The following is a 14,051-nucleotide window of genomic DNA, read 5'->3' as shown; positions in this document are numbered from 1 at the left end:
ACCAGCCAGGCAGAGCCACTGAAGCTACAATACCCAGCCCTCAGCATCCTTGCTTCTCAGGCACACTGAGTCTAGGGCTCTAGACCAGCATAAAGGAAGAAAGGAATGAGGCTTCCTATAGGAAACAGCAGCCTATAGGTTGCTTGAACTCCTGCCTCTACCTCCTGAGTTCTGAGGTAGCAGGCTTGTACCACCCTTTCCATGTTTTGTGGTGGTAGTCACTGAACTCAGGGGTCCATAAATCCCAGGCAAGCTTCCTACCAACTGTAGCCCCCTATTAGTTGTCCATGTTGTACGTAAAATAAAATTCCCTATGCAACACAATGAGGTAGATTAAAAGAAAAAACAATTTCTACCAGGGAACCAAGTCACTTTTAACTTAGAAACTGTGAATTGTGTTTCTTTCTTAAAGTTTTCATTCATTAGGGAACTAAATTAATGGAATGTGAATGAAATTTCATTTATTCATAAGGTTTTGAGGAGCTTCTGAATGACATTTGGGCACTGTCTTATGTAGATTTGAGGATTTAAAAATAATAGGATAGCCACATCCTTCCATCCATGAACTCTTTCAGATGGCAGTGACTTATTGACCAATTCTTCCTCTGTCTCGGTGTCTCTGTCCGCCTTGCCCTCTGCCTGTTTCTGTCCTCCTGTCTCTATCTGTTTCTCTCAGCCGGGCCATTCATTGTCTGTGTCTGTTCCTCACCACCTGTCTGTTTGCCTCTCTTTAATGTTAACTGGCCAGTCTTGAGCATTGCTTGCCCACAGAGCACACAGTGTAGCTGTGTATCCTCGTGAAGTGTATCCTAGCTCTTCTGTCTCCAGAGCAGGGCTGAGGTAAGTGTGCTTTTTACATAAGTGTGGTAGGTTGGGAGGGACCTCTAGGTCTTCCCTTCCTCATCCCTGACTCAATTCTAAGGGACCCTATAGATGTTATTTTTCTCTGTAATAAGAGGTTTTCTAATCCTCAGTCTCCAAACGTGTTCCTGTCTTCAGCCTGAATTCTCAAAGCCACCACTTCAATGTGCAAAGCTCAATTCTTTGTTGTGTTCTTTCTGGCCTGTGTGTGTGTTCCTTCTTACTTTACTTACTCTTTATTGAAACAAAAAAGAAAAGAAAACTCTAATCCAACAAAAGCTTCAGCTAGCCCAGTACCCTTTGAGTATACAAGAAGCACATACCATGTTTGAGACTACAGTCAGGCATCCTGACACCTTGTCCTGATGTAGCCTTAGCAGACAGCACTGTTACTCACTGCCTGTCTTTCTGGCACTCCCTTCCCACTTTGGAGCTAATGGTCCTGAGCACTGATTGTCCCCAGGGCAGAACAGGCTTGCAGCACGACTGGGTCAGTGCTCCAGATAGGCAGAGCTATAGTTCTAGAGTGATGTAGACCTGACTAAATGCAGGGATATTATCATATAGTCACTTTTGACTTTGGCTGCAACATCATAGTTATGAACAGTTCAGACTTGTAAAGCTCTTTTGTGTCTTGTGCCCACTTTATGTTGCAGGGCAAGACAGGGAGAGAGTGAAGAGGAGAGTTTTATTTCACAATGAAACTTAAAAGGCTGGATGACCTTCTCAAGATGAGTGACATGAGCACAGCTAGGATTCCACCTCCCTAACCCCAAGTGCCCCTCGTCCCTGTGACCACTCAGCATTTAGGGTAAAAATTAAATGAACAAGACACACCAAATGTACTGCTGATTCTCTACAGTGGACTTTAAAACAAGCTGTGTGACACCCTGATTCATTACTGTAGAAAAGGCTAGCCTCTAGCACTTCACACATATGTTTGCATCTTAAGGGTATGAAGCATTACACTTTCATTACATTTTCTGAATTGCCTCAAGGTATTCAAACTTCATGAAATTTGATATAATTTATTTTATAATTAAGCAAAAACTAGTTGACATGGAGCAGGATTTTTAAATTTTTTTTTTTTTATGGACAGACAGTTAGATCTTACTTGAGGTTAAAGGCTTTCTTATTCTCAAGCCACAGCACCATCTACCTCAGGGCACTTGCATTCCCAGTATCCCCACAGAAGACTTTTGTGTATATTGGGAAGGTTAATTTTAAGAAGATAAAATCCACTATATTCATTCTCCCAACTGTGACCACAGCCTTCCTCAGGTGAAGCCTTGCATACTAAACACATCATCTCTGTGCTGTTCTGGTCTCAGAACTCATTGCTTTTTCTGCTGACTGCAGTAGAACACTGGCTGGCTAATTCTGATTTTCACAGTCTGTCTGCATTTCAGCTTGCTTCCCTCATCAGGGACCTGTCCCTGGGAAAGATACAGAAGGATAATTGGCTAATCAATATGGAGAGCAGCACCCTGAGGGTTGACTGGGGAGTTGTGGGGCCTCAGTGCAGACCGCTCAGCACCTTTATCCTCTTCCCCCATGACCACACCAGCCACTACCTCACCCATGATCAGGTCATGAGTGCAACTGGGGGCCTTACACATCACTGTGCGGAAGAAAACATACCCCAGGAAATCTTAACAATTAGAAAGATGCTTCTGTGAGGAGGAATTCACATAGTATGGTCTTTGAAATGGACTCACTGAAGAGTGGGATCACCTCAGGAAAGGCAGTCTCATGGACAGATCTATTGTTTCATGATAAGGACTATGAGGACAGGGTCCCACATCAGAATCTGTCTGTGTGGACTGCCAGTGCCCCAGCTGTTTCAGGGACAGCAGAGGAAGCTACATTGCTCTAACAAAAGCAGCCCCCCCTCCACTTTGCCTCCACACCATGTGTTTTCATTCTGCCTGGCCTTGAGCAACTGTCTAGCATATTAGAGAAGGTTCTTAATATCAGAATTCACAACAATCTACTCCTCAGAATGAGCTTGCCAAGGATACCACACCCATGGCTGCTAACTGATGTGGGATACAAAGGCCAGATAACCCTAACTGAAAGGGCACCTGCATTGATTCACACAGTGATTTTGGGGACAGTCTTGCAGTGTTCAGTGTTTAGGGCACAGTGTTTAGTTCTGAGATGCCAGAGGCAGATGTCACTTGGGAACTCCAGCATTTTATCAGTAGCTGAAGCAGAGAATTTAAAGTAAGGAGGGTAGTAGTTTGGTCTTATTCAGTCTAGACCACACACTGCCTAGTCATTCCTCAGAGAATTCACTTTCCTGTCTATAGGGAGATGAAACTTCAGTTCAAAAGGACATGCATATATGTATATCTGCATATGATGTTTTAAATGATTATTCTTTTTGGTGGGTGGAGTGTGAAAATAAACCATACCTTATATGTATTATCTATGCAGTAAATTTGTATTTCTTATCATAGGGATCCTGAAAGACCTTTAATCATAGTATGTGCCAAATCTGCTAAATCTGACTAACTCACCTTTAGGATAGGTAGTTGTTATTTAATAAGTATGGAATTGGATAGTTACTGTGCATTTTTCACTATGTATTTTGAAAATGAGACTATGGAAAAGACTAGCCTGTGATTTGCCCACATTATAAAACATAACAATTTTTTAAAATACATGTACTCATAGGATATTCAGTGTCAGGGCCATTTAGTTTATGTGTAACTGCAATGCTCAAAGATCCTTGAAACGAAATACTTAATTCCCATGTTCTAAATAATGTTTCTTCTATATTCAGTGGACTCCTTTCATAATAATCTGATGATTTGTGCAAATGTGTTTTACCTGAAACAAAGTAAACACATTTCAAATTATAGTCAAGAAAAAATGATTCCTGGGTGGACACAGTTACCAGCACAGATAACCTGAGGCTTCATGCTTGGTCCTCAGGCTGATGCCAGTTCAGATTCTCTCCCTGTTCCCATATCACTGCCCTGATTTCTGCACATTGAATATGGTCTATTCCACTATGGTATCTGTTCAAGTTGTATCCAAATTATGGTTTAAGCATGGGCTGCTTAAGTTCTCTACTCGAAGCTCTCTGTCTTTCTTGCTTCTCACTTGAGGTCACAGTCTGTACCTATATGGCAGGAATGAGGCACTGCCAACCTGAGAGGAATTGGTTGCACCTCAGCCTGTGATGGGGCTATGAGTCAACTAAGGGACATAGAGACGAAACCTCAGGACAGTGACTAGCACTAAAAAGTGTGACTGTCACATACTGTAGGAATCTTGCATTCACTGTGCTTCCTAGATGTGTGGTAGGGCTATCCTGTGACAAGTTTGGGCACTGACTTCCACAGTCTGGTAAAAATAGGGTGTGCACAGTGAGGATATGAAAATAGGAGACTGATGGATTTCTGTCTCTCAAAGCTTCATTTTAACAATGTAAACACAAATAAGAGTCTGATCATGTTGAATAGCTGTTCTATCAACAAAGCTCTGGAGTTCCTTTGATGGAGATTCCCAGCCCTGGCAGGTTTGAAATACCTGGAATGTAAAGCACCGGGACATCACTGTATGGTGCTAGTTAAACTGTGTCTTAGAATACTAGCTCACAGGCTCTTCAGTGGAGACTTCTCCATACTACAGAAGCTTCTGAGGGATTCTCCAGGAACTGTACTCACAAAGCTGGGTTGATAGTGCAGTTTGTTGATGGTCAAAGGTTTGGGAAATCAAACAAGCCTTTGGCATCACCTCCAAAGCACCCACAACAATCAGAACCACGGGGATGATCCTCCATAAGAGCAGTGCCTTGCCGGGCATTGGTGGCGCACGCCTTTAATCCCAGCACTCGGGAGGCAGAGCCAGGCGGATCTCTGTGAGTTCGAGGCCAGCCTGGGCTACCAAGTGAGTCTCAGGAAAGGCGCAAAGCTACACAGAGAAACCCTGTCTCGAAAAACAAAAACAAAAACCAAAAAAAAAAGCAGTGCCTGGGTCTAGGTAGCACATAAGAGGGTGCTTGAAAGGGGGTGAAGGGCCTTCCTTTCTATCAAGGGTGTTGCAAAGGCATACTTGCCTCACTGGGGTCGCACAAACTATTCTCACAGCAGATCATGTGCTGAGCTCCTCCTCAGTAATTCAATGGGTCTTTTAAGTCACCTAGTAGGTGACTTATCTGGGGAGCAGATGCTGTGACTTCTGAAAACAGTGCCTCATTGGCTGACTACATATCTGAGATTGTCCTCCTCCCTTCTGACAGGTTTCTGCTTCCACAAGCTGGTTATACTCAGCATGTGCTGGATCCCTAAGTGGGTGCCAGGCCAGGTGTGCCTTATACTTAAAAATCTGGGACCTATGCAGTTATTATGAAGTTTGATGATTCTGTCCTATGTCTGCTGGTTATGTTCAGTTGCTTGATCACTCCAACTAAAATTGCCTGGTTCTGATTTGCTACTGAGCTCATTATGCACCCAGGATCTAGGTGCTAAGTCAGAACACCTCAAGCCAGTGTGGCCATATTGTTATGCACCTCAGTAAGACTTGTGAGTACTTCCAAGCATGTCACTTTGTATATTTAAAAGGTAGGTTACCTAAATTCTGACCCCAAGCAAACAAAACAGAAGCACTTAAGTTTAGAAAATGGAGCAGATTCTAAATTTGGACAAGACTTTTTGTGCATACCGAATGTTCATAACCCTGAACATTAATGTCTCCTGCTTCCCAAACATGATGAGAATATGCAAGAGAGTATTTTATATGATTGCAATGATGCCACACAGCCAAGATACAAATCACTCATCAGCACTGACAACTAAAGATATCATTTAGAATTGCACACAGCTGATACTGTGTCCCTAAATATTTGCTTAACTGGTCTCCTCTACATCTTTTCACACATTTCATTACACAGGGTTATGAGTTAATTCTTAGCTGCTCATTAGTGACATCAGTACATTTATCCACAGCACACTGGGTTCACACAGCATTCACAGTAATTATTGGCATGAGCTATGATGTAACTTGTTAAGTGTTCTGTAATACCATAAGAAAGAACCTAGGAAAAATGTGAGTAGCAAATTATTAACATAACAACTTTAAGCCTCTGTAACACTGTAGGACTGTCCAGTAAAGTTCATGCTTTCTAGCACAAATGGCCATGGCTTTGGAATGAGGTGTGTTATTTTATGCCTGAGCATAGGAGTAGTGATGCCTGGCTCATTTGCATGATCTAAACATGTACTCTCTCCAATAGATGAGATAATGGCTTTGTATCTGGAAATTAGCTGTCTCAGAATTCAGATTCTTGAAGATTTTTTGAGCCCAAGGGACAAGGGTGAGAAAAAAGTATTCTCATCCTGTTATCATTATTTTTGACATTTCTATGAGGAAAACCCTAAGCCAACAAAAGCTGTATCTAGGATCATGAGAAAACCACTTCCTTCTAGAATATAAGGCTCAAAAATCATGATTTTGAGTCTTGTAAAAACTGGACAGAAAAATATATCCTCTGGAGTGCATTATAGAAGCAACCCATATACTTCACAGCAAGCTTGCACTTTGCTTGAACAACTCACCATATTCTGCCTCAGACCAGAAACCTGGATCTGAAATATGAAGTGCACAACCAATCCACCAACCATTTCCTTTAAGTAGTATCTCTTTTTATCCCAGCCACATGACAATCACCAAAGTATAGCTTTGACAATCAACAGACAGAATGTACCTCTTCAGCTCTCACACTGGAGGTACAGAGGCTAAGGTTGTGCCAACAGCCATGCTTGAGTACCTCTCGGACAGAACAACTTAAACACCAGACATGCTAGACCAGATTTCTTCCTACATTATGCCACAAATAGCTCAGCAAATTGCCATGGCAACCAATCTAAATAACAATTTGACAGAAATCTGAAGCCTAAAAGATAACTTAAAGGAATTATTTGGGACAAACTTTTAAGTTCACATAAGTAGTTTATCCATTTGGTGTTGAAAAATCTTAGTCCTGGAATTGTTAGGATGCCAAGGATATTAACACTAGAAAACTCATGCAGAAAACTGACCCCAAATCATGGTCTAAGCTTTGTTAGTACTTAAAGATTACCATTTTCTTCTTCCTCTTCCTCTTCTTCCTCTTCTTCTTCTTCCTCCTCCTCTTCTTCTTCCTCTTCTACATCATCTCCATCATCATCATCATCATCATCTTCATCATCATCTTCCTCCTCAATCTCCTCCTCGTCTTCCCGATCCACCTCTTCATCTTCATCATCCTCATCCCCTTGCTCATCATTGTCCTCAGAGAACTCCTCTTCCTCATCTTCCTCCTTATCATCCATGTCTTCAGTACCATCACTCTCATAGCATTCATCTACTGAGGAGCTATCTGCTTTCACTGCAAATGGTTTTCGCTTGGGAGCAGGTTCTTGGGGCTGTTTATCTTGCGTTTTCCTTTTTTTAGCCAAGGGACAACCATATACACTGATAAAAAAAATAGAGAAAGGACAGAGAAGGAGATTTACATTACTGCCTGAATATCAGAGCAATGGGATGCCTTGCAGATATTTGGGCTTGAGCATAAATGTCATCATGCAAATGCAAAGGGGCAGGGTACTACTCTTCTCTCATATACAGTTCTGCTAATGAGAATGACATGACATCGAAGTACAGCTTGATTTGTCTAATTACCATTAGCATGTAATCAGAGTCCTCTAGGTCACCATCACTATGATTCCAAATGGCATGGAGACCCTAGTTCAGGAGGATGGCTATGAAACCCTTCCTCCAGATGCTTCTCAGGCAGTTGAAAGCTCAGATTCAAATTGCTAAATATTTTACTATATCACACATGATATTTACATACATATATATTATGTACACCAATATAAGATGTGTATCTTCTAAAAGCACTTGGATATGCTTAGCTCTGTATATTTTGAAGACAGAATAGTATCTTGAGATGTGAAAACCTACTAAAAGCAGACAAACTACAGATGTTGATGGCAGGTATTGTCTCATTTAAAGGCTGGTCACTGTCAGTGATAATGTCAGATGGATAATGTCAATTCCATTCCCAGCCCCCAGAGATTGACTTTGGGGTTTCTGGCAGTTGCCATTAAATCAAGATGAATTTGAGCCGGACTCTCCCTCCAAGCTGACCTTTTATATTCTTTCCCTGGGAAAAGATGATTCTCCAAATTATGTTGCCTATTTAGTTGTTCTTTTTTTTTTCTTCCTGGAAAGCTTGTATGTACTGCAAGGAATAAGTATCAGTGAGAGTGACAAAAATACTATGGGAAATAATGCATGTATTTAAAATGCCACGTGACTTTCCCTTTCACTGGTCAGTACAATAGGAGATTCCTTCAGACTTGGGCTGGCTCAGTGTAGTGGTTTGAAAGAACAATGGTCCCAATGGGGAGTAGTAGTATTAGGAGGTCTAGTTTGTTGGAGAAGGTGTGGCCTTGTTGGAGGAAGTGTGTCACTGTATGAGTCAGCTTTGAGGTCTCCTTCGCTAAAGCTATGCTCAGTGTGAAACACAGTTGCTTCCTTGCCAGAGGATCAAGATGTAGAACTCTCAGTTCCTTCTCCAGCACCATGTCCATCTGTATGCCACCATTGCCACCTGCCATGACAACAGTGAACTAAGTCTGTGGAAGCCAGCCCCACTTAAATGTTTTCCTTTAGAAGAGTTGCCGTGGTCATGGTGTCTCTTCACAGCAATAAAAATCCTAACTAAGACATGCAGTTTGGAACCTAGGAATGATGACATGATCACAGATCTTGGCCATCCAGTGCCATGCAATGGGTATTTAGCAGATGTTGATGCAAAGGGACAGAGCTTTTTGCTCCAGGACTATGAGGTCCAGTAGTGACTTTGACATGTCAGTGGTATCCTTTCTAATCTCTCACTCTTCTATACCATATACCCAAACACTTGGACATCATGGCACTGAACCATTTCAGACCAAATGAATGAATTAGGGGTCGTGTGTCCTCTCATACAATATGTGGAGGACACCATATCTAAGGGTCAGGTGATCGAATGCCTGAAAGACCTTGAGAAGTTATGCTGGGAAGAACTTTTAAGGGTAGAAGAACTTTTTCTGGCAGAAAAAAAGACACTTGGAATACATATCAAAAGAATCTGCAAACAATATGGATGGATGTAAGAGAAAGCACAATATAGTTCAGAAAACGGAAACACAAGCCCCAAGGAGCTGAGAGAAGTAGGACAAGAGAGGAAAATAATGGTGTGCCAGACAGGGGCAGGTCCACTCAGTGGGCTGACTGTGGGACTCTTTCTGAGCTCTTGCAGGCAGTTACTGATGCCATCAGCTTTGTGTGTTGGAAAGGTCATGGGGAACTGCTAGGATGACAACTGAAGTGAAGATGGAGATGGTCAGTAAAGGGATGCCTGTGTGGCATTCAGGCATTGGAATGAGCCAGGTGATAAGGAGGATGCTGACTGCAGAGATACTATACACTATAGTCTGAGGGAGCCTCCTCTGCACTCTGAGACCCCATAGTAGTAACAGGCACCAACCTCTCATGAAAAGAGGTGAGGGTGGGTGCTGGAGTCAGGCTGCATGGCAGAGTATGCAGTGCTGGAACATGGTGAATGGAGCTCACCTGTGGCAGGGCTTATCAGTTGAGTAATTTTGTACAGAGGTTCAACTTTGTATCTCACATAATCACAGCTGAAATTTAAAAATGTGTCCCTCTCACACTGGTACCTTTGTCACAAAATGCAAAAACCAACATGAGGAGGTGAGTTCAGTGCCTGGCCCTGATTAGGTCCTCAGTTTGTGACAGTATTTGCTGCAGAATGGTATACAGTGGCCTCCGCTCTCACTGACATGTGGTTGGATCTTGACAGCTGTGTCTCCTTATGGTCAGATGTCCCCTTATGGTTAAGCATCTTTGAAGCTACCCTCAGATATATATGTATATATATATATATATATATATATATATATATATATATATATATATATATATCAGAAACCAAGGTATCAAGGATGTTCCCAGTTGCCATATATGCATACCAAAGAAGGGTCTGCAGCCTCAAAAGATTCGGGGTTTATTATAATACCATTTACATTGTTGCTTTCACATACTTATGGGCATTTTAAGAGGACCATGGGAAGAAACAGTCTAAAAGGGAGATATATCTGGTTCACTATCTCTTGGAAGGAAAAAGGGGGACATCTTACCTCTATAAATATTAGTATCATAAATAGTCCTAAATAGTCTCTTAAAAATAACAAATCCCAGCTCTCTCATCAGGCCTCTCTAAGCTGTCTGAAGGGAACTACCTCAGCTCCTTTTTGCTAAATAAACTAATTAAACGATGTATATCTCTTGGCTGAATTCTTTCATTTGAAAAGTCAAGAACTGAGGATAACTCCAGGCTAGTAATAGGACCCGCATGCAAGGGTCTGAGTACTAAGGTCCTTGAGCCTCACCAACATTGAATTGGACACACCTGGCCTCTCTGGCAGAGCCTATGTTCATCCATCTACAAGATGAGTGGTACTAGACCTTCACAGCCTAACTTGTGAGGTCACTTAGACTTCCTAGGATGACCATTCTCCTTGTTGGAACATTCCATGTAAGTGTATGCGTTAGTCTTCCAGCCTACTTATATTTTGAACTGCTTTTTGGAAAAAGTGGGTTCAGTGTGTTAACAGTAGAATTCACTGGCTTCAAACACTAACACCTCCTGCCAGTTCATTTTGTTTGTTGCTCTGGTGTTTCTTTATGTCCTTAAAACACAGTGAAAAGTGTCTCACCTCAGTTATATGCAAATTCCTTGACATCTCTCACTAACTGCCAGCTCCTGGTGTCCACTTTTATGTGATAACAAATTCTGAGTCCAGACACATTTTACCCAATATTAGAAGCTGACTCAGGAGGCTGCTCAGGTCACCAGAGACCTGGAAAAGCCCTGGGACTGTATTTGGGGTGTGGGTCCTGCCAAACTCATGTCTTATGGATGCTGCATCTGCTGATAGGTGGCAGCTTGGGAGGAGGAAGAGAAGTTTCATTCTCACCTATGCACTTGGAGTACTGTGAATTATCACAGCTGTGTCCATCAACACATTCATGTCTTTCCAAATGACAACAAAATTACAGTTCTTGGATGTCCTCAGATTGAAAAAACCAAGTGGATTCGTGGCAGAGTGCTTGAAGCATCCATGAAGCCATCCAGGTTGAGGGCTAAAGTTAATATCTTTGGCTTCTCTTCTCATGTTCCACTTCAGAGATTATCCAAGAGCAATTGCTATTTCAAATAAAACTCATCGACTCATTCTTTAATCATTTGAATCACATGGTGAAGCCTCACCAGGTGTGTGCCTTCTCTGAGTGGCCAGTGGAACCTGTCTGGTGGTAGATAGCCAATGAACACTCATGGGACAATCCACTATGTCCTTGCTGGTGAAGGATGAGAGTGTACCATGTCCTAGTGGAGTTACAGGTCACATGATGCCTTTTTTGTTCTCCAGAGTGATATGACAGAAGGATCTGTTGATTCCTTAGTTTCTGAGTTGCAGCATCTAACACAGTAGCCTCATAGCATATGCAGGTTTTGAATTAAAGATAACTGAAAGTCCAATTTCTGTGCTTTACTAGCCATATTTCAAGTATCCAGTGCTACATGGGGCTAATGGTTATCATATGGTCATGGTCAGTGAGGAGAAGCAATCTCATATCATTTGAGAGTCTAGCATGCTCTCTGGATTGCTTAGTGCATACTAGGCAAGTGAAGAAATAATGAATGTCATGGAGATGAAGGTGAGGATGGACTATGGTAAAGAGACCTGGAATTTGGAAGGCAGCATAAGGTTCTTGAAGGCAAACTTAGAAAAACCCACTGGTCCTGGAAAGCATGTGAAGAGTGTCCAGCAGGCCAAACACCCACACCTGAGGGGTAGAACAGTTACTTGGTCTTAGGTATGTACTGAAGGTTCCTTCCTGGTCTCCAAGCACTGCACACCTGAGAACTAAGTGTGTCCTTGGAGAACAAATTCATTTGTAGTGTGCCGATTTGCTCTTCCTCTCCTCTGGTCCCATCAGTTCACATAAAATACAATGTGAACACTGCAATTCGACTGCATTTATATTTTTTTAATACACGGTTGAAACATCAAGGAATTAGCAAAGATGTTTACTGCTAACATCACTGTAGTTCAATAGTATTTCATTGACTGAAACAATTTTATAATTTTTCCATAGTGTCTCCATAAAGTGGTTCTTAATGCAGGCGCCAGGCATAATCATGGTTGCAGCCTCACCTCAGAGTCAGGCTCTAGACTTGATTCAAACAAACTGCCCTTAAAGTCTGTGTAACATCTCTGTCCAGAGATAGAGAGAAAATGGAAAGTAGAGAGGAAAGCGAAATAACACTTAAACAGAAGCAGTGTCTGGGCTCTGTGTCTTAATCTCTCTGTAGCCACATGAAGACACCTTACTGCACTCTCCTCCAACTCAGCCTCCGGCACCCCCAGAGTACCTTAATTTTGAAAAACTTATATATCTTTGTTTGACTGGTTCTCTGTGTTCTGTCGTGGGCTCTTCTGGAGGTTGCTTGCTATGGTTTACCCTCCATGGATTTGAGTATGTAAAACACAGAATTCTTCAAGTCTGGATTCTGGGTTATGTTTAGTTGGTTTTTGTTTGTTTGTTTTTGTTTTGTTTTAAACATGTGCTTTCCTTATACAGGTACTAAACAGGAGCAGAATCTGTGTAACTGAAAATGAGCTTGGCAGCCTTTCCTTTGCCCATGGTCTCTGCCACAGTCACCGATAGGAGAGGATAGAATGCAGGTATCTCATGGGAGCTGTGTTTAGTAAGTGTCCAGTGGCTGCTACGTTAGCTCAGAGCTCTCCAGTCATTCTTTATGATCACAGGTAGCCTTTTCCTGTGTGGCTTATAGTGTTTTCATTGTGTTAAGCTTAGTAGTTACTTTGTCATAAGTAACACAATCCTGAAATACTGAGTTCTAGCTGCAGCTGTCTATAATGTCACTGGCAGAACATTTACTTCACTCATAGGTGGTGTTTTCTGCACCTCAGTCCAGAATGTCACTGCTGGAACACTTACTGCATATGTGAATAATGTTTTCTTTGTTTTTTATGGTCCTATAGATAGAACTCAGGGCCTCACACATATTAGTACTCTACTGAGCTACATTCCCAGTTCACCTTTTTGTTGTTGTTTTGAGACACAGGTCTCTATAATAGGCTCCTACTGGCCTTGAACTCATTCTCTACCTCTTTGTTTCTGTCTCCCAAGTAGCTGAGGTTATAGACCTTTATCACTATTAGACCCTCACAATGACCCTGTGAGGCAGGACTCTTGATGCCCTCTTGAAGGGACAGAGGTTTGCTTAGGGCCACACCCCTGGGCATCATTGGTCAGAGTTTATAACTCCCCTCTGTTCATGCCAGGATTTCTGATTTTTAACATCTACTAATCCTGCCCTGATTTCTTACTGGGTTATTATAAGGGCCATTAACAATGGTGCTTTCTCTATAAAGCCTTTTATATAATAAGTAGGCATTCAGGAAGCATCTGCTGCATGAAGATTGAGTGAGTTTGTCTGCTTATTTATTCAGGAAGTGTTTTCCTGAGCAGTGCACATGATTTTAATGTCATGAGACAGCGTAGATAGGTCTGCGGAGAAGGGAAGTAGAGTACTTCACAGGAAGGCACTATGGGGAAGAGGGAATAGCAGAAACACAGAGAGACAGAGGTAGACAAACAAAGAGAGGCCAAGACAGACAGATACAGACAGAGAGACAGAGAGAGATAAAGAGAAGCAGAGACAGACAGACCCAGAGAGGCAGAGACAGACACAGGGAGGGCCCAATACAACAAAGACAAATGAAGAGAGATTGAAAAGTAGAGAGGGGTAGGTACAGACAAAAATAGAGAGACAGAGACAGAGAGAGGCAGAGACAGACACAGAGAAAGGCCGAGACAGACAGACACAGAAAGACAGAGGTAGAGGGACTATGAGCTGTAACATGAGTAGTGAGATAGACATGTAGGGGTGTTACTAGCCTTCTGGCCCTCCTTGGTCAGGATCAGGTGATGGGGTCAGAAGAGGCCCCAAGAGAGTAAAAAGTGACAAACATGGCCATGTTCACACTGACTGCAGTGATGACTTCTCACCTGTAGTATGGGAGTGAACTGGCAGA

At 42.2% G+C, this 14,051-nt stretch overlaps 1 protein-coding gene across 18 annotated transcripts in view; it reads right to left on the bottom strand.

Moving 5' to 3' along the window:
* The window catches only part of Myt1l (myelin transcription factor 1 like), a 409,971-nt gene that overhangs the window by 106,757 nt on the left and 289,163 nt on the right, over nt 1–14,051 (bottom strand). For all 18 annotated transcript variants that reach the window (XM_076559626.1, XM_076559627.1, XM_016008078.3 and 15 more), the window contains one exon: nt 6,953–7,326. In XM_076559626.1, coding sequence (XP_076415741.1) covers nt 6,953–7,326 — 374 coding nt within the window. The remainder of the gene's footprint in view (nt 1–6,952; nt 7,327–14,051) is intronic.

The sequence above is a fragment of the Peromyscus maniculatus genome, chromosome 22 (assembly GCF_049852395.1).
Source record: "Peromyscus maniculatus bairdii isolate BWxNUB_F1_BW_parent chromosome 22, HU_Pman_BW_mat_3.1, whole genome shotgun sequence".
NCBI lineage: Eukaryota > Metazoa > Chordata > Mammalia > Rodentia > Cricetidae > Peromyscus > Peromyscus maniculatus.
Note: the sequence above shows the minus strand (reverse complement) of the source record. Positions and strands in the feature narration are given on the sequence as shown.